Here is a 20,181-nt window from a genome sequence, read left to right as displayed (position 1 = left end):
AGTGATAACCAATTTACAGGAATATATTGCAAACCCCAGGGAATGTCTACACTACCCCGCTAGTTCGAACTAGCGGGGTAATGTATGCATACCGCACTTGCTAATGAAGCCCGGGATTTGAATTTCCCGGGCTTCATTAGCATAAGCGGGGAGCCGCCATTTTTAAATCCCCGCTGCTTCGAACCCCGTGTAGCGCGGCTACACGGGGCTCGAACTAGGTAGTTCGGACTAGGGTCCTATTCCGAACTACCGTTACTCCTCGTGAAACATAAGCTCCCCGCTTATGCTAATGAAGCCCGGGAAATTCAAATCCCGGGCTTCATTAGCAAGTGCGGTATGCATACATTACCCCGCTAGTTCGAACTAGCGGGGTAGTGTAGACATACCCCCCGAGAAGTATGGTCCTCTATATTTTACTGCATGATCCACCATCATCCCTTAAAGCAAGGGTAGGCAAAAGGGCCTCTGTGAACTGGATCTGGCCCGTAGAGGCCCTGCCACTCTATCCACCCCCAGACCAATAAGGGCCTGGCCGTGGGGGGAAGTGCACAAAGTCTCCTCTCGCCCAGCCCCACCCTGAAAGGAGTGTGTGGTGCAGAAGGAATTTTGTGCACTCCCCTGGCCCCCAAGCCCTGATTGGCCTGGGGTGGGGGGAGTGCATGAAGTCTCTTCGAGCTCTGCAAGGGACATGGCACTTCTAAGAACCACACATTCCAGGCAGGACGGGGGCAGAGAGGGAGGAAACTTCAGGGGTTGGCGGTGGGGAGAACATGTGAAGTTTCCTCCCGGCCTGCAAGAGGCTCAGTGTTTAAAGTCAACTACCAGCTGCTACTCAGCTGGCGGTTGACTCTAAAGACAGTGCTTCCTTGCAGGGTGGGGGCAGGGAGCTGGAGGTTCTCTCTGGGGTGGGGTGGGTGGGGTGACTTTGCATGCTCCCCCACCCCCAACACAATCAAGGTCTGCAGGTGGGGAAGTGTCCTGGCCCCACCCCTTTTATCTGAGGCCCTGCCCCTTCTGGGGTGGCCTGGGCCCACTTCAAACATTTCTGAAGTGGCCCCCAGTCAAAAATTATTGCCCATCCCTGCCTTAAAGCAACCCTGCCAAAATGGTAGTGGTCTCACCTAAGTCCTTCTAGAAACAGCAGTGTTTAAGGGGCCTGATTTCCAGCATAATTTGGGTGCACAGAGCTCCTATTGAAATGAATTGCACTGTTGCCCATATTACCGAAGAGATACAGAGGCCTGAAATGGTTGGAGATCAGGCACTGGTCATGCAGCAACTTTTCCTTATTGCTCTTTCAGGCCTAGTCTACACTTAATTTGTGTGTGTGTATGTGTGTGTGTGTGTGTTTTAACCAATGTAGTTAAATGGATAAAAACCCTTCTGTGGAGCATGTTCTAAGGAAAGCATGTAGTACTGAACAAGATGATTTAGCAGAGAATTACAAAGGCTGCAATTTGTGCAGCACCAACTGGAAAACTATAGGGGCCAAAGTAGTAGCAGCGGCAGCAGCTTGCAGTAAAAACCACAAGGCTTATAGTCCTTTGTTACTGCATGATTCCAAAAGGTTCCACTGGAAAATCCTCTTTAAGGCAGTCTCACACCTGTAGCTCCCTTTACACTCCATGCGAGAGCCCCTTTTTTGCTGTTCATTCCCCACAAAAACCCAGCATTGACTGTTTTTATCTAGGAGCTATGAAGAATATAAAAACCAGTCATGCGCAGCACACATACTGCACACACAGTGACCAAAAGAAAGCAGTCCAGCCTTTATCTTTCCTTCTGGTGCTGTATGAAATAGTTGACATATATACACAGGCAATGGCATGTATATAAATGGTTCTAATTAGTAAAGATGAAAGAGATGCTGTGAATCCAAAACCACCTGCTGTTTTAGATAAAGCAATGGTTTTATGTTTAGCTCACTTCAGGGCAGCATATAGATTAGGGATGTGACTCATTATCTGCTAAGCATCACCCATACCAGGTGATGCTTACCAGGTAACAATTAACCCATTCCTCAGGATCAGCTCCCTGCTTGCAGCTTGCTTTGGGCAGAAAGCTGCTCCAGACCCACTGAGTCCCATGCAGGGCCAAGAGCTGGCAGCTAGCCCCATGCAGCTGGCAGCTGGAGCTAAGGTTTAACCAGATAACTGATTAATCAGATTTTACACCCCTAATATAGATATGGTTCATTTCACTGTTTTCTGGATTGGGGTCCAAATGGAATCATCTCCCTCTATATAGAGAGGCTACCAGGAAAATAGTTCTCTCATCCATGCTAATCTTTTTCAGTGATTCAGACGCAGCTGAAGCAGATATCTTATATCATCTAGAAGGAAATGTGGACTTAGGCTGTTCACAGGCATGTGGGGTTTATCCTTGAGATGAGTCATGGACAGGTGGAATTTCAACCATCCTCAGGGCATCTGACTATGTATGGTAGCAACACACAGGAACAGCAAATCCTTTGAAAAAGATCTGAGTTATGAGGTGTCACTTTACAGCCTCAGGTACAGAGATGGGTCTTTATTAGAACTACTCCTCCGATCTGTATACAGAGACAAACTCTCTCTCTACGCTGGGGCAACCCTTCCACATGAACATCACAATCCTGGGATGTTCCATAACCAGAGCTAAACTTTTTTGCTTAAGCAGAGATGAGCTCAGGTGACTTGACTAAGAAGAAGAACTTAACACGGGCTTTCAGAATTGCTACATTTTTTTTGCTAGGTTTCATTTTTAATTGAAATCTTTGAGGTCTGACTCTCATCTCCACCATGTTTACACTGGGATACTTGCAATGGATTGCTCTTTATATTAGTGTGAGATCAGAACTGGGCACTTTGCTTCTAAATCTCCACCACTCATTGGATTTTACTCCTTTTCTCCATAGAAGAAAGAATCATTCTTACCATTTCATTGTTACCACGCACGATCTAAGATATGACTGCAGTGGTACCCCATATGTTCTCAGCATGCCTGTTTTTTTTTTCTTCCCCAGCAAAATTTCCCCAGATGGCCAGTATAGCTCAGAATAATATACATACTCAGGCACTTCTCCAAAGCCTTCCAGAGCCTTTGCTTCTGCTGCATATATCTTGGCGTACTCTCTTGCAGTATTTTGAACATAGCATTCCTAAATTACAAACAGGAATGCCAGCAAAGTATTACTGAAAACATTTAACACAGCCAGCTGTTTGAAAATTTCAAAGCCAGCTCTTCCCACGACATTGGTTGACAGAGGAAAATGGACTTTACCTGCATTGCTAGTTTGTAGTTCTTCTGAACAAGTTCATCTTTGGTTTTGGTCCCGTATGAAATAGCAGTGTGCACTTTAAGAACACAGGGATGACCAGGGCTGAAGATAGGCACAAGGCCTTGCATCACTTTACTTCGAAATGCTTTCCGGTGCACTCCTTCGCCAAAGTGTAACTCTTCTGTTGCTATTCTTCCATGCAGGTTGCCACCAAAATAGCTATCAGTGATGAAGTCTTCTCTGAATATGAGCTGAATGAACTCAATCTCTTCCAAACCTAAATCACAAGGAAACTGTGTTCTGCACAACATCTTTCCACGTACAAAGTAAATTGCAAAGCAAGAGACTGTGAAGAGTGAGGACAAAAAAGGGGAAAGAGGTGGGAAAAAGGCTATTTTGATTGAGAGAGACAGAAGAAAAGCAATGCTGAGATACAGTGAAGGGACAGAGAGGGAGTCATATGGAGTTGAGAGGGCAGGAGAGAGCTACAAGTTCTATGATGTAGGCTGGAGCAAATCCACAATGGATTTTTAAAAAGCAATTTTGAACTAGATCTTCAAATGTCTGTGAAGCTACTAGGGTTGCTTGAGAACCTTAATATACAAAACAGACACACATGCCTAACTGTATGCCAGGGTGACTGCACACCCTGCCTGCCTGGCAATCGGGCCTAATTTTTTTAGAAAAGTCTGAAGTCAGGTGGGAGTTCTCAATTCTGCGTTAGCTTATTTTACAATTTGAAAAACAATGTTTAAATATTAATTTTAGCTTTCAGATTTCTTCAGTGCAGAGACCATAGTTATCCGTGTGTGTGTGTTTATACAGCACTTGGTTCAAGGAAGCCCCAAATCTGACCAGGTATTACCATAATATAAATAATTAGAACATCAATAATATTTTTTCAGAGTCCCAGAGTTGTAAAGTTACAATATAATCCCAGAGTTGTAAAGTTACATGCTAAATCATGTCTCTTGAGTAGCTATGTTTTATACCTGATAAGCAGCAGATTAAAGGATTGATTAGAAATGAGAGAAGATAAAAAAAGGACTAGAGGGATGGTCGAGTAGGTAATACTTAGTTATGCCTCAGTGCAGGGGACTGGACTCAATGACCCTATCAAGTTCCTTCCAGTCCCACATTTCCATGGTTCTGTGACTTATATTCTACAGGTGGTTTTGTGTAGACTCGGGTTTTCCATAAAATATTGTCACATTTATCCATACGGTAACTCAATTGATTTCACTAGGCATAAATCAGAGCCTTGATTTCTTTTACAGTCACCTCTGGATTTTAGAGGTCATAACAAGATGATGAACATCTGCTTAGTGTTTGTTAAAATTGAATAAAATCACAGAGTTACTGACTTTAATTTCTAAATGTCTGGAATAATATTACCATGAAAATACAGACAAAATGTAGGAAGAAGGAAGAAGAAGCAGGGAAATAATAATAATAATAAAAAAAAAGTAGAAGAAAAAAACTGAAATGGGGGGAAGGGGCAAGATTGTAGAGGAAAATGAACTAAAAATTTGACCTGTATTTCAGATCTGCCAAGTAGGGTGACCTAGATGTCTCAATTTTATTTGAACTTTCCCAATCTTATAGGGTCTGTCCTGATATTAGGGGGATATTAGGCAGTCCCTGACTTACAAACAGGTTACGTTCTGAATACCTGGTCGTAACTCGATTTGGTCATAAGTAGGAAATACCCTTAAATGCGCTGCCTGGACTGCTCAAAAAACTTGACGTACATGGTTCTCAACTCAAAAATATTATAATGGGGTTAACGGGAGGTTGGTCGTAAGTCGGTGTGTTCATAAGTCGGGAAGTGGATGTGTAGGCAATTATACTCCTTACTCCCTGGGGAAAAAAGGCTTATTTTTTCATGCTTGCTTTCTGGTCACCCTACTGCAGAGTTGTGCAAAATGAGGACTACTCTCATCTCTCTGTGTGTACAAATTATCCTGATGTGAAGAAAAGTGAGAGAGGAAAACCTAAAGTGTGCAGTACAGACTTTCCACCTAGAAATAGTGGTTATCTCTGATTTAGACTATGTAAACCTTTGGCTTCCTTTGAAACAAAGAATGAATAGTGTAGGTAAATATACTGTGTTATAAAAAGAGCTCCTTATCTCCAATTACAGTTGTTTTATCAAGTTATACAGCACTGCTAGATGAAAAGCTCTGCATTTGTTTTAATGAGGAAGTGAAAGATTTCTCTTCAAAGAGAAACAAGACAAAATCAACCATCTTAATGAAGTAGATGACTAGTACAGTATGTTCAGAAATGATAAACCAATTTGCAAAGTGTTGTCTATCTTTAGCACATGCATAGCAAGATGTGCCGGTCTGATTAAATAAAAGATAACACATGGGGAAAATATTCCAGATCTCAATCCTTGCCCTTCTCCTTGGGTAAAGTTACACAGCAGACAACTTGCAATGCAAATACCATGTGTTCAAATAGCACTGGAAAATTTTATGCCTGAATATTTTATTGCTCCTCTTTTCTTCATCTTTATTACTATGACACATTGCAGTGGTATTTCACTATTTACTGTGTGTGAAGTGATATGCATCAAAAGTATCTGTGCATTAACTCCAACTGTTTTCTACTACAGGAATTCCATAAATGGCACAATTCTGCACACTCCCATTAGCTTTAAGGGGAATTTTGCCTTTATTAGGACAGCAAGGGGCAATGTTATCAAGGAATGTTGTACTGCTGACTGATCTATAAGGTCTGAAGACATTTCTGGTACAAGAGGAAAATATGATTTGTCATGTATTGATGGTACAATGAAAGAGGATTCAGGGTCAAAAATAATCTAATCTGAGTGCTGTGTGTCTGGCTGCACCTTGAAACACTAGCATAGATTCCTAGCACATCTATGAGTCCCTTGCACTCATGGCAGGTCTAAGTATTATCTAGTCTATCCCTGGCAGTTAATTGTTTAATCTGCTGCTAAATATCTTCAAGGATGGAGATTACACAACCTCCCTGGGCAACTTATTACAGTGCTTAACTACTATGAAAGTTAGGAAGCTTTTCCTAATATCCACCTTTGCTGCAATTTAAGCCCCTTGCTTCTTGTCCTATCTTCAGTGTTAAGGAGAACTGTCAAACCTATAGAAGTTATGCAACTGTTAGTACCCAAGTCACAGTTTTGGTGCTGAACACCTCTGAAGTTTGAAAAAAATCCCAAACCCGATCAGACTGTTGTAACTGGCTAAATGGGCTAAATTCTCTGCTCAGCTGCTACTGAATACTGGTGTGTTTAAACTCCAGACCTGAATTTTACTGATAAGAACATTTACTGCATTCACCAAGATAATGTAAAATGCTTTGTGTATCTTGGATTATTAGAGTATGTGCCTATATGATCAAAAAACCCTACCTCTGTTAATCAAAGTTTTTGAAAAGCAAGCTGTGTGACATTTTAAATATGTATTGGAATATCTATTATGATGATTTTGCTGTATGATTAGGTAACTTGGTAAGCTCTCCAGGTTCCTTCCACCTCTGCTTTTCTATAGTATTATAAAAATTGTAAATCTGAGTGTTAGTAACCCAAACAAGCCTCGTATTTTTAAAATATTCAGGTTTTTCTCCTCCCATGTAGCTTTTACTGAAAGCATAAGCTCATCGTAAGTACAGACAAAAGGCTCACATTTTTGTAGCTGGCTTTAAAGGGTATGCTTACTGAAATGTTTCTACTCCTACTGCATCCACTGCAATCTTGACAGGTGGGCGTAAATGAAGGGATTCTGGGATGTAAGAGATGAGTGCAAGTTGTTGTGGATGCTCTGATTTTAATTTAAAAGAAATAACTTTCTTACTGAAAGGATGTGGTGAAAAGATTGATTCTGTTCCTAAATCTAGAACACCCAGCATCACACAGAACAGCTCATTCCTCTGATCAAGGGGGAGAGAACTGTTAGAATCGTGACTGAATGTCTGAACATAGCTGTTCAGGCACCTAATATACCATTTAAGGTGATAGGGAACAGCCAGCATGGATTTGTAAAGAACAATCATGTCAAACCAATCTGATAACTTTCTTTGATAGGATAACGAGTCTTGTGGATAAAGGAGAAGCTGTGTCTAGTGGATAAGACGCGGTGGACGTGATATACCTAGACTTTAGTAAGGCATTTGATATTCTTATTAGTAAATTAGGCAAATACAACTTAGATGGGGCTACTATAAAGTGGGTGGATAACCATTCCCAGAGAGTAGTTATTAATGGTTCACAACCCTGCTGGAAGGGAATAACAAGTGGGGTTCCGCAGGAATCTGTTTTGGAACCGGCTCTGTTCAATATCTTCATCAAAGATTTAGATATCGGCATACAGAGTAGGCTTATTAAGTTTCCGGATGATACCAAGCTTGGAGGCGTTGCAACTGCTTAGGAGGATAGGATCATAATTCAAAAGGATCAGGACAAATTGGAGAAATGGTCTGAAGTAAACAGGATGAAGTTTAATAAGGACAAATGCAAAGTGCTCCACTTAGGAAGGAACAATCAGTTTCACGACTACAGAATGGGAAGTGACTGTCTAGTAAAGAGTACAGCAGAAAGGGATCTAGGGGTTATAGTGGACCACAAGCTAAATATGAGTCAACAGTGTGACGCTGTTGCAAAAAAAGCAAATGTGATTCTCGGATGCATTAACAAGAGTGTTGTGAGCAAGACACAAGAAGTCATTCCTCTGCTCTACTCTGGGCTGATTAGGCCTCATTGGAGTATTGTGTCTAGTTCTGGGCACCACATTTCAAGAAAGATGTGGAGAAATTGGAGAAGGTCCAGAGAAGATCAACAAGAATGATAAAAGGCCTAGAGAACATGAACTATGAAGGAAGATTGAAAGAATTGGGCTTGTTTAGTTTGGAAAAGAGAAGATTGAGAGGGGCCATGATAGCGGTTTTCAAGTATCTGAAAGGGTGTCACAAGGAGGAGGGAGAAAACTTGTTTTTCCTGGCCTCTGAAGATAGAAGGAGAAGCAATGGGCTTAAACTGCAGCAAGGGAGGTTTAGGTTGGACATTAGGAAAAAATTCCTAACTGTCAGGGTGGTTAAACATTGGAATAAATTGCCTAAAGTTGTTGTGGAATCTCCATCTCTGGAGATATTTAAGAGTAGGTTAGATAAATGTCTATCAGGGATGGTCTAGACAGTATTGGGTCCTGCCATGACAGCAGGGGACTGGACTCGATGACCTCTCGAGGTCCCTTCCAGTCCTAGTATTCTATGATTTGCAGGTGCAATCCGACTTGTATATGAAACCTCTGCAATTGTACATTTTTGGTTTTTCTTGTTTGACAATTTGTTCAATAGGTTTATCTCTGGGATCATCAATAAAGTGGCAGTTTTGCTCATTTATTGTCACATTAAGAGAAATAAAATATGTTGGGCCAGATTCACTGGAACAGTCTGGCTGCTTTACACCACTTTGATGTTGCAAGCATCTGTCATCTTGGTTTAACTAGCCGGTTATCATTTTACAGCTGCTTTGCATCACCAGATCAATGTAAAGAACTAACAAACCTGTTTTTTTATCATGAGAATTCTGATAACCTTTTTACTTATGAATTTATTGTTGCTTTTATTTATATTTTATTGACAAAAATGTGCCAAGTTGTAACAAACATACATGTATTTACCTTCGATATCCTGGTAACTTGAAAGATGTTTCACTACTGCAAGGGAATGAAAGGGAAGACACTGTAGCAATATAGAATGTAAATGGCATCTGTCATTGTTCTTATAATTTAAAAGTCAGAGTGCTGGGATTTACCTTCCGAGGTCAGGTTAAATTCAGCAGTCACTTTTCCATAAATATTCTTCAAGCAGCAATAATAAAATCCGTGGTCTTTTATACTAGTTTGAACTATTGCTAAAGACACTGGCGAATCATCCCCTGCACTGGAATAGAAATTGTTAACATTTACATTTTTAGTATTTTGAAATATTTTTTTCTAACCAACATGCTCAGTACCATCCAATATTTTGGACTAACAGTTGCTGCAAAGAGTGCGATTCAGAGGGGATGTAGATAGATTTGATATGACGTTTCAAACCCTACTTGGAAGCATTCAGCTTGTTTTTGTATTGCCAAGTGGATTCTTTTGATCGTATTCCAAGAGAAAATAATACTTTACCAAACCTACACAAACTTGATTTTATAACAAAGATTAGAAATGTGTGTCAGTTTCTAACATTCATATTATTTTCAGAGAAACATGCCAAGGTAGGCAAGGCCTGTGTATTGAGGAACATGGCACTAGCAGTCATAAGACGGAATGTTTTATGTAGTCTCTTAAAGGGCACGTCTACACTACAGAGTTATTCTGAAATACTCACATTATTTTGAAATAACAAAGTAAGCATCCATACAGCAAGCCCATTATTTTGAAATAACAAGCTTCTTTTTTCAGAATAATAAACTCTCATTTCATGAGGAATAATGCCTATTTTGAAATAGCTATTTCGAAATAGTGGTAGCGTGTATGCTCTACTGCTGCTATTTTGAGATAGCTCCTTCCCAGGGGGGCATTCACAGTAATTACTCCCCAGTGCCTCGTAGGGCTCTAAGTCAAGGTAGCGCATCCACATTAGGAGAGACTGCCTCAGACTAATTTTGAGGCTTCCCTGTAGTGTGGACATGCTATTTCAAAATAGTTATATCGTGAGTTATTATTCTGAAATAACTTATTTCCCTTGTAGTGTAGACATACCCCAAAACTATATTTTTCGGTATACTTAGAAACAAATCCTCCAACATACAGGGTAACAAAGCTTTATTATAATATGTTATCAGCTATTCTCCCTTTCAACTTTTCATTTGTATTATATATTTGTCACTCCACAGCATCATTTTCAAAGGAGGAGCTAAGAATGGTACATCAGTTGTGATTTGATGAGTTTTGGAGGCCTGCTCAGTTCATGTTCTCATACATGCCCTCAGTTATGCTCACCAGTTTTATGCCACTCTTGGATCACTGTTGATCCAGTGCCGCAATGCTATTTTTGGAAGGGCTGCCTTCAGGAACAGGCATCAGATAACGTCACTATTTGCTGTTCACCAATTGTATTACGATGGTGTCCAAAGAAGCCCCATTAGTATTGTGGGTCCTTTGTACTGGGTATTATATTAATGTATAATTATAGTTCTGCAAATCTGTGGCTATCTGCTTTATATCCTCAGGTATCTGCATCCATGGATATGAATGAGGATATCCATGGCTCATTTTTGTAGATGCAGATACAAATTTTGTAACTAGAACCCCGAAAAATTGTTTTGTATCTGCATCCATGGAGATGGATGTGGATATCTGTGGCTCATTTTTTGTGGATATGGATGCAGATACAAATGTTGTATCCACGTAGGGCTCCATTTTGTAGTCTATGACAGTCTGTAAACTGAAGAACATACTATCTATATGGCAACGAGACTAGGTGTACAAGTTCTAGATTTACTTAGTTATATCCCAGTGCAGGGGACTAGGCTAAATGATCTCACAAGGTATCTTCCGTTCTTGCATTTCTGTGATTTTATGGATATGTTTACATGGCTCTTAAAAAGAAACCATGGCACCAAGTCTCAGAGAGCTGGGTCTGCTGACTCATGCTTGTGGCGCTCAGTCTGTGGAGCTATAAAAGTGCTGGACTCCTGGCTCTGAGACCTGGTGTAAGGTGAAGGTCTAGAGCTCAAGTCCAAATGTCAACACTGCAGTTTTATAGCGCCACAGCCTGTGCTGTAAAGCCTCAGTCAGCTGACCTGGGCCAGCTGCAGCTGCACCGTGGGCCTTTTATTGCAGTGTAGATGTACTCTGACTGACCAGAGAGGTGGATTGAAAGGGCATAATGAAAAGGCTGAAGGGATGGGAAGACAGGGAGTAAAAATTCCAGAAGAGCCCATCCTAAGTTCTATTTTCAAGTCACATAAGCACTAAGGAGTCTAAGTCTCATTGGGGACGAAGGGCCATATTTGGAAAGGTATTTAGGTGCCTACATATGCTTAGACCATGTCTATATTTACCCAGAGATTGATGCAGCAGAGATCAATCTTCTGGAGTTCAATTTAGTGGGTCTAGTAACGACCCGTTAAATAGAATGCTGATGGTGTCCCCCATCAATCCCGGTACTCCAAGGGGTCATGAGGAGTATGGGAAGTCAATGGGAGAGTTTCTCCCTCTGTGGGGCTGCTGCAGAAATTCAGTTTAAGGTACGTCAACTCCAGCTATGCTCATACTTGCTTATCTCCCCCCAATATAGATCTGGCCTTAGTGGTATCTTCAAAAGGGGGCAGGTATCTAACTCTCCTGCATAGATAAAACTTTTATTTTCTACTCTTCTCACTGCACTGCTGCTCAGCCACCCAGATATAATATAATTGGCTGTGTTAAGGAGTGAGACAATTTTCGCTCATATCCAGTACCTGTCAGCTTAAAGGTTCATTTAAACAGAACTAAAAGTTTAAGAGATGTAACCTCTCCTGTTCCTCAAAGCTGCTCCTTGCCTATTAGCTGCTTTTATTAGAACTCAGAGATTCATATCTTCCAGTTTCTCATATCTTTGCCAGACTTGTTTATATCATTTGGCCTAGCTGCTGGAATTTCACCTTAGCACGTTCTTGCACAGTAGCTGACAGTGTAATGGAACAAATATAAAACAGCTAATGTGAACAGACAGGAACTACCTCGAAGGAGGGAAATAATGTTTGATATCAATACGCTCTGTAAAATCTGCTTACTTTGTGGGGGTTTTTCCGTATATTTTCCCCACCTTATCACTTCAGTTCTCTCACCAAGAGCCTATCATTAGACCATTTAATTTTTTCCCCTCAAATTATAATCTCAAAATATTTTAGGAAGTTCCAGTTAAGATCCCTTCTTACCTTTTATACACTCGAGCTATTAACTTTGAATTTTTAGTCCATGTAATGATGGAGTCTTCATGAATTTCCCCAAACTGACAGCATAATTTAATATTTCCAGAACAATCAGAGAACAGCTCGGCATGGATTTTCTTCAGTAACGTGGGGGCTTAAAAATTAAATATTGACAGTTTAGGATCAGAAAATAATATTACTACCTTGCCATTTTAAAGGGACCTAAAATGTCAGCTACATAGATATAAATGGGTAAAAGAATCTAAAATATTAAGAATAAATATTAAGGCAAATTACCCTCCAATGTGGACTAAAATAATAAGAGGAATGGAGGAATGGAACAAATATGAAATTTCTTGGCTAGGTAGAGTAGCCCTGATAAAGATGAATGTTCTCCCAAAGTTATTATTTTTGTTTCAGAGCCTCCCTGTTGATATCCCTGAAATGACATTAAAAACATGTTCAGGACTCACTATTAACATTCATGTGGAAATATAACAAACAAAGGGTGAATGCTAATGTTCTGCCTAAGCCTGCAAAGTGGAATGGACCAGGTTTCTCTATTTTGGTTTATTATCAGTGAAGCCAACAGCCTCCATGTCCTCTTGGGCAAGGCAGGAGGTGGCTCTGTGCACCCAGAAGAGGTAGGGCCGAAGGTGCAAGGGCAACCTGTCCTCAGAGTGCATGGCGTAGTGCTCTGGCAGAGACTTAAATGGCCCATTCTTCACTGAGTGAAGGGATTTTTCCATCAGTGCAGATAACTGGCCTCTTTGAGAGGCAGTAGCTAAGTCGACAGAAGAGTTCCTCCATCAAACTAGCTGCATCTACACTGAAGAGTAGGCCAACCTAGGTACATCATACAGACTCTGAAATTTGTTACAGCCCTGAGCACTTTGGCTAGGTCGACTTCCATCTTAGTTATAGAGCTTTCAGATAGATTACTAGTTTGTTTAGAGTCTTTGAATGGCTTGTTAGCCTCTTTTCAGTCACTCTCCATTCCTGGTCCCATGCCTGACCTATTAATGATTTATGTTTAGTTTGGGTTAACAACATGAATGTGAAATGTAATTTTAAAAAATGAAAAGGACCTAGCAAAGTCTTATGCAAACCATAAATGCTTAATTGTGTTATTTTTATGCTGCTGGCTCTTTGTGTTTTATCTTTCCAGACTGTAAGCTCTTTGGGTCAGAAACTGGGCCTCGTTTTATTTACACTGATTTAATGCCAGTTTAATTTCATTAACTCAGCAGAATCACTCAGGATTTATATTCATTGTAAGCAAGTGCAGAACTCGACCTTTTTTCATCTTACTTTTCTGCAAATTGTTATGTATATGCACAGCAATACATAACTAACAGGAACAGTGTACCAGCAATATAAGCAATTTAGGTCCATAATACAGTGTAATTTCACTGGAGAGCCACAGGGTGGTGGCACAATTGTGAAACCAACCCGCTGCAGGATAGAATAACAGGATACTACTTTGTTTGGTATCATATTGCAAGGATTCTGTTTGAATAATCATCATATATAATCAATTCATAAAATGAGATACATTTGTCAACTAAGGGTAGCCAGGGACTGAGCAAATTTGCAGCCTGGGATAGCAGTGGTTATTACTTCAGAGAATGGAATTTTTCATAAATTCATGCACGACGTCTCTAGTTGATTTAGTTTAGCTGAAGGAGTCTTGTGGTGCGTTGGAAATCTCTTTGACATTCATATTGTAGCCTGAGGGATGTGAACGGGGAAAACAATAGAGAGACAGTTCCCTCCTACCTTTGCTGTATTTTTTAGCAGGTAGTTTTCTTTGCTCTTCCCTGTGAATTATGCCTGCATTGGCTTTCCAGGCCTTTTTAGTGCAATTGGAGTTCTTGCTGAGTGGGTTTTCCTTGGCTTCTAGATGAGGTTTCTTAGACAGCACCTTTGACAACATTTTCTTCTTATCCCCATCAGTGGAATGTTCACTGTTTTCTGTTTCTTGCTGACACTTACCATACTCAGGCTTGACAAGTAAGGGCTTGCAGGGTTTTTGTGCCTCTTGAGTTTTTGTCTCCACTTCTCTTGCTGTGAATGGATCAGCTTTGGTCGATGCTAAAGAGAATTGCTGAGATTTGCTCTCTGGCAGCTCCTCTTGAAAATGTTGGCTATTCTCTGAGGCATATCTTGGGATACTAACTAAGTTTTCTGTTACAGCATCTGATGAAATCATGTTTCGACTCCCATCACCTTTGAATTGTTTGGTTTTGTGATGTTCAGTGGCATTAATTGTATTTTCATTCCCATATGCATGACAGGGTGTTCCAGTTTGCTGATCAGAAGGAGGCAGGGGTGGATCAGACTGTCCACTATTATAACTGATAATATGTTCCTCTTCCTCTGGAGTAATCAAAGCACGCATATAAGGCTCCACTTCACCTTCATCTAGGCTATATTCAACGGCTTCTTGAATTTGTTCTGTTTTCCTTCCATACAAGATTGTTTCATCCTTGTTTTCTTTGACTGTTGTATGACATTGGCCCTGCAATAGTTCAGTTGTTCTTTCCAGCTGGTTCAAATGTTCATTTCCCTTAATAACCATTTGCAAGGATTCAGACGGCACTAGGCTTTCTACGCTTGAGTATCCCTTTACCAGTGCATTAATAGTAGATCCTTCTGTTTGGCTCATGGGTTCTATAGAGACAGATAAAGTTTCTTGTAATTTTTTTTGTTGGGTGCAAAGGATGGAACTAGCCACCTTGTCAGCAACATCTCCACAGTCTTGACTTGCAGAACTATTATTTCCATTCCCAACACTAGTTACAGGCTGAAAGATGCTAGCTGGTGCTACAGACACAGATTCATAAGTGGAGCCTGCTGAAGAATCCATTCTTAACTTTCTCACAATCTTGCAGCCATGGTCAAGGATAATTGTGTTTCCTTCTGATGCTCCCTGCTGAGAATTTAGAGGCTGAATTTCTGAAATACTGTCCAATTCTGGGACACTTAAAGTTGTAATATTTTGTCCCTCATCTATTCCAACATCTCTCTTTTCTCTACCCATTGTGTTTTCTTTATCTCTGGGATTTCCTAACAACATTTCCGTTAAAAACTGCTCCTCAGACAATGAGTTGACCCCTACCTGCTGCATATCTATCTCTGCCCTATTGTTGTTTTGATCTGGATTTTTCAGTCTGTCTTCATATATTACAGTTTCAGGGCTCCTAATTAAATTATTTAGCTGTCTAATGTAACTGCAGTCCTGTGCATCAGATACACAATGGAAATCTTTACTATTGTTATCTTTTGTAAGAGATAATGTAAGATAGTAAGTGCTACAGTTACTGTCATTTTGTGCATTTAGATCTGACTCATTTCCTTTTCCCCGAAAATTCTCTTCAGAACTTTTACTAACTTCTTCAGCAGAAAAGTACTTTTTACCTGTAAAGTGATTGATATTTTCACAGGAAGAATTACTGGATAAATCCACTTTTTGCACAAGATCGTGGAGATAAATAGAATCTGGGTAGCTGTGTATAACATGAGAGTCTTTAGTAGGGAGTTCATCTCCACATTTAATGATCTGATCTTTTATTCTCATATTCTGTTTTGTATAAGGTAATTGACCAATATAGCTATCTGGTATGTAAGTTAAGTGTTCTTGGTCTTGTTCTAAATGACTATTTTGAGCCTTTTTTAATCTGAGAGGAGATTCTGCATTATGAGATTCAGAAGAATTATTAGAAGCAAGCTTTCCTCCCTGGGCAGTAGTCATTTGAATAGCTCCGTTATCATCAGTTAATGGTTTGTTTGGCTTCTGTTCCAGCCTCTCCTCAGCTTTTAAGATATCATTTTTTAAAATAGGAGTGGATGGTTCTTCTATTTTATTTCCAGTGCTAGAGCATGGGTACATGCCACCTGTTTCTAGAGTTTGTCTGACAGCAGTGTTTCTTATGGATGTACCATTATATGCTTCATCTGTTTTTAATAGGCTGCCAGAATCACTGCAACTCTCCATTGCTGTTTTTAGTTCAGTTGCTGGTGTTGACACAGATTCATTGTCTTCTGTTATATTCACCGCCACAGGATATTCAGTACAGGCCTCTGCCTTAAAAGTCAGTACTGTGGCTTTGACCACACCAGGACTGATTTCTAAGCTTTTGAGCTCCCTATTTTCACAGGTGAGGTGACATTCTGAATCCTCTTCAGAAAGAGCTTTCAGTAGCTTGTCATGGGCTGAAGATGAATCAGAGATTCCGCACTGAGGCTCATCACAGATGGTATCTGTACCACTCTTTTCATGAGCACCACGCGTTTTTTCTCTGTCCCCTTGTCCGTCACTTAGCTCTGTTGTGGTCAGAACAGCATATAAAAGATCTTACTTATGAGTAATAGCAACAGCCTGAAGAAAACAAGCTAATGGATCAAGCTTATAGAGTTTAAGATCAGACTGGACTAGATCCTCTAGTCTGACCTTCTGTAATCTCACAGGCCACTAACACCGCCCAGCACCCGCACGTTAAACCCAACCACCAAACAAGAACATAACATTGCAGCCCACTGGAGATGAGACTAGTGTGCCATGGGCAGAGAATAGGAAGGACGGAGGTGCACAAGTGCTTATGGAAGGGCTTTAACAAGGGTGGGGCAAGTGGGGTGCTCACCCTGGATGCATCATAATCATGGGCGCAAATACTCAATAAGTAAAAATAATAAGCTGCAAAAGCAATGAGCGTAATGCATGCTAACCTCAGGTGATTAATATTTTGCCCCTGGTGCAAAAATACCTACTTATGGCATTGGCATGAGGCTCCCACCATAGCAGGAAAATGATTACATGGTACCTAGACAATCATGGCGAGTGTCCTGAACCCACATGCTGCAGAGAAACGTGAGCCCTCTCCCTGATCCCCATGGAAGATTACTGCCAGTCTGATTTGGGGAAAAATCCCTTCCTGACTCACATATGGTGATCAGTTAGACCGTGGGCATGTGAGCAAGAACCAGTTAGCCAAGCACATGAGAGAGTGAGAGAGTGCTTGGTACCATGTAATTGCTCTGGCTCCCTGCATCCCAAGTCCTAGCTCCAGCCCTGATGCTTCGAAAGACTTTTTTTTAAAAAAAAGTTGTTACTTGTAATATTAACTCTTTGTTCCCAGCATGGTGGTTGCTGATTTCTCTCTTTCTGATCATGGAGCACATCGTGAGCAGTGCAGCTTTGTAAAGTCACATGTTCTGCTTGTAATCCATGTTCACTGCTGATCATTTCCAGGACTGGAAGTCTGGTTGTTGCGATGTCCCTTATTGGAGAAGTTGTGAAAATGAAGCTTTCTGTGTTTGTTTCTTGTTTATTTATCTAGGAAATATAGGGGCAAGAGAAACACAAAATATTAACATAACTGCCAGAGAGACCTGAACCAGAATCCAGGATCCAAATGGCCCTGATCTTTGGACAAATTTTGGTCAATATCTCAATTTCCTGGTTTATACCTATTTCTGTTCTGGGCAAAATAAAATCTCTTGATATAAACAACCCTGAATTCAGGTGAAATTTAGATCTGGATTCAAACATTGTGGAATATAAGAATTGTGATACTGGAGCAGATCAAAGATCAGCACCTTGAAAACAAACAAGCAAACCCCAACCCTCTTCCCTGTCATATACTAACAAATCAATCACACACAGTTTAACTTGACCCAAATAACTTTTAATAGAGATGAGCCAGAGACTCCATGAAATCCACTTGCGACTTCATTGTTGCCAATCTACTTTACATTTAAACTGGTCAGATTCTCCGGTGATGGGTGGCAATATAAAACGAATGCATAGATAGAATCGATATGCTTTGGAAGGAGGTACAAGAATCCCTGAAACATAATTATGGAGGAGCCTGTGGCTCTGACACGTCTCTAACAATTTCTAAACATAACAAACGAGTAGTAGAGTATCAATAGAGCGTAAACAACATTTTCTCACGCCCCCATCAAGTACTTCTCTAGGGCCGTGCTTCTTTTTCCTTTCTATTGTGGGCCTTGCATCTTACTCTTACATAAATATCATGTTTCCTCAGCACTGACAAGTCAGTCGTGAAAAGCATCAAAGGAAGAACTAGCTTCCCACACAAAGGCCCTGCTGAGAGCACTTAGAGCAACACTCCCTATCTAGCTGAGTAGTCAGCCACCTTGGAAACTCACGACATTCTGAGCTTTAGTCCTCATCCAAGGCTGGGCATGGTGGAGGCAGCATGCTCAGCCTTACAGGAAAGGGAGTGCCTTATGTCACTTATAGGCTCGCTTCTTATTCTTTAGAGTGGCACTGAATGGCTCTGTAGAGAGGGGCATATCCAATCTTTTGCCAATGAAAAGGTCACTGAAATCTTGAGGACTTCATTGGTTGATATACAGGCAAAAAATCACATTCCCAGGAAATTCCACCCCCCACCAAAATATCCCCAAGTGTTTCCTTTGATATACTTCCGGATATCCTGCTATGTTTCTGTAAGCCTCTGCCACCCCTAGGTTTTATTAATATGCGATAACTTTCTGGTTATGATGGTGGATGTGCAAAAATCAGACTGGAATTTTAAGTTCACTTGAACTTCTGAGTATTTGAATCAATTTTTCTCTTCCCATGAACTCAAAATATGCCACAGTGTCCTCGCATAACCTCATTCAATCCAACCTACTGTTCTTTGCAACAGGTGATTTCTAACCTGTGTTTGGTATGTGTGCAGGGGCAGGGTGGATAGAGCTGGGAGCTGAGGAAGCATAGTGGTGTGGGGTCTCTGGGTTAGGGCTGATCAGAAGTAGGTGCTGATAAATAAGCAGGTGGTGCAGAGTAAAGATTTCTGAAAATAGATCAGCGTTGCATCTGTTTAGTGGGGAACAGGTAGGTCCAGACCTATCCTGGATTAGTTGCTTGGTGCTTGACTTAGGGATGTGAATGACTAGTCGACAATCCGATAAGCAAATGTTTATCAGATAGTCGACAGGCTAATTAACTGGTTGCTCCCCCCACATTGCTGCTGCTATCAGAAAGAGGCAGGAACTGGGGGAGGGGGTTCAAAGTGGTAGCGCCATGTGAAGCCTGGGGCCAGACTCCGGGCTCTATGTGGCGCTGCTGCTTTGAAATGCTATGTGCAGCAAAGTGGCAGCGCTGTGTGGAGCCTGTGGTCTGCCGCTTTGAAACACCATATGCAGCCTGGGGTCCCCAGCTGGACCCAGATTATGTTTCAAGAAGGTGTTTCAAAGCAGCAGCACTGCTTGATGCCTGGGGTCAGCTGGGGACTCCCCTGCTGACCTCAGGCTCCATATGGTGCTGCTGTTTTGAAATGCTGCGGGGAGCACAGGGACTGCTTGAGTCCCCCACTGCCTCCCGGGTTCTCTGCGGCACTTTCGCCTTTGAAGTGTAGCAACAACCCTGCTACACTTCAAAGGCAGAAGTGCCCTTATTAACTAATTGAATCGACTATTTGATTAGCCAAATAATCAAAATTTGATATCCCTTGTTTAACTGGGACTGTCAGGGAATTGGGACAGGAGTTTCAGGGTGTCAGAGATGGGGGGTGGAATCCCTTCTACTGTTGCCATGCAGTTTCTACTGCAGTAGCTTTTTCCCTCCTATTTCTTTACTCAGCTTCAAAGAAGCTCTGCTTCAGTAGGATATGGAATTGACAGCATGCTGAGAGAAGTAAGGGAGGGAAGTGTTTTCTCCTCCACCTACTTCCTAGAAGTCTGTATAATTTGAAGACAGGAGAGGAAGGTTTTTGTCTCAGGCTTCATGGCCTTGACCCTCATCTCCCAGCAGCACCTAGCAAACTTCACATCTCTCATCAAGCTCCTAGTGACCCTGCACTCTACAGAACCTGGAACCCTCAGCTCCCCCACACATAGCCAGCCCCACTCCTGCTCTCACTTGATAGTCTGTTATGTCCTCTACAGAGAGAGGTGCTAGTCTCACACTTTGTCTCTGATTCTAAACCTTCCTAACCATTCAGGGGATTTTAATCTAGGGTTTGGGCTTGGGCCCACTTCTAAGTATAGTTTCATT

At 41.2% G+C, this 20,181-nt stretch overlaps 1 protein-coding gene across 1 annotated transcript in view; it reads right to left on the bottom strand.

Annotated features, from left to right (window-relative positions):
- ALPK2 (alpha kinase 2) overlaps positions 1–20,181 on the bottom strand; it is an 82,945-nt gene that overhangs the window by 22,059 nt on the left and 40,705 nt on the right. The window contains exons 3-9 of the mRNA XM_006116549.5: positions 17,265–17,487; positions 13,932–16,478; positions 12,159–12,306; positions 9,057–9,184; positions 8,923–8,958; positions 3,262–3,536; positions 3,051–3,139 (exon numbers count right to left, since the gene is read on the bottom strand). Coding sequence (XP_006116611.2) covers positions 3,051–3,139; positions 3,262–3,536; positions 8,923–8,958; positions 9,057–9,184; positions 12,159–12,306; positions 13,932–16,478; positions 17,265–17,487 — 3,446 coding nt within the window. The remainder of the gene's footprint in view (positions 1–3,050; positions 3,140–3,261; positions 3,537–8,922; positions 8,959–9,056; positions 9,185–12,158; positions 12,307–13,931; positions 16,479–17,264; positions 17,488–20,181) is intronic.

This window comes from Pelodiscus sinensis, chromosome 6 (assembly GCF_052426305.1).
Source record: "Pelodiscus sinensis isolate ZL-2025 chromosome 6, ASM5242630v1, whole genome shotgun sequence".
NCBI lineage: Eukaryota > Metazoa > Chordata > Testudines > Trionychidae > Pelodiscus > Pelodiscus sinensis.
This window is presented reverse-complemented; position numbering and strand designations above follow the sequence as displayed.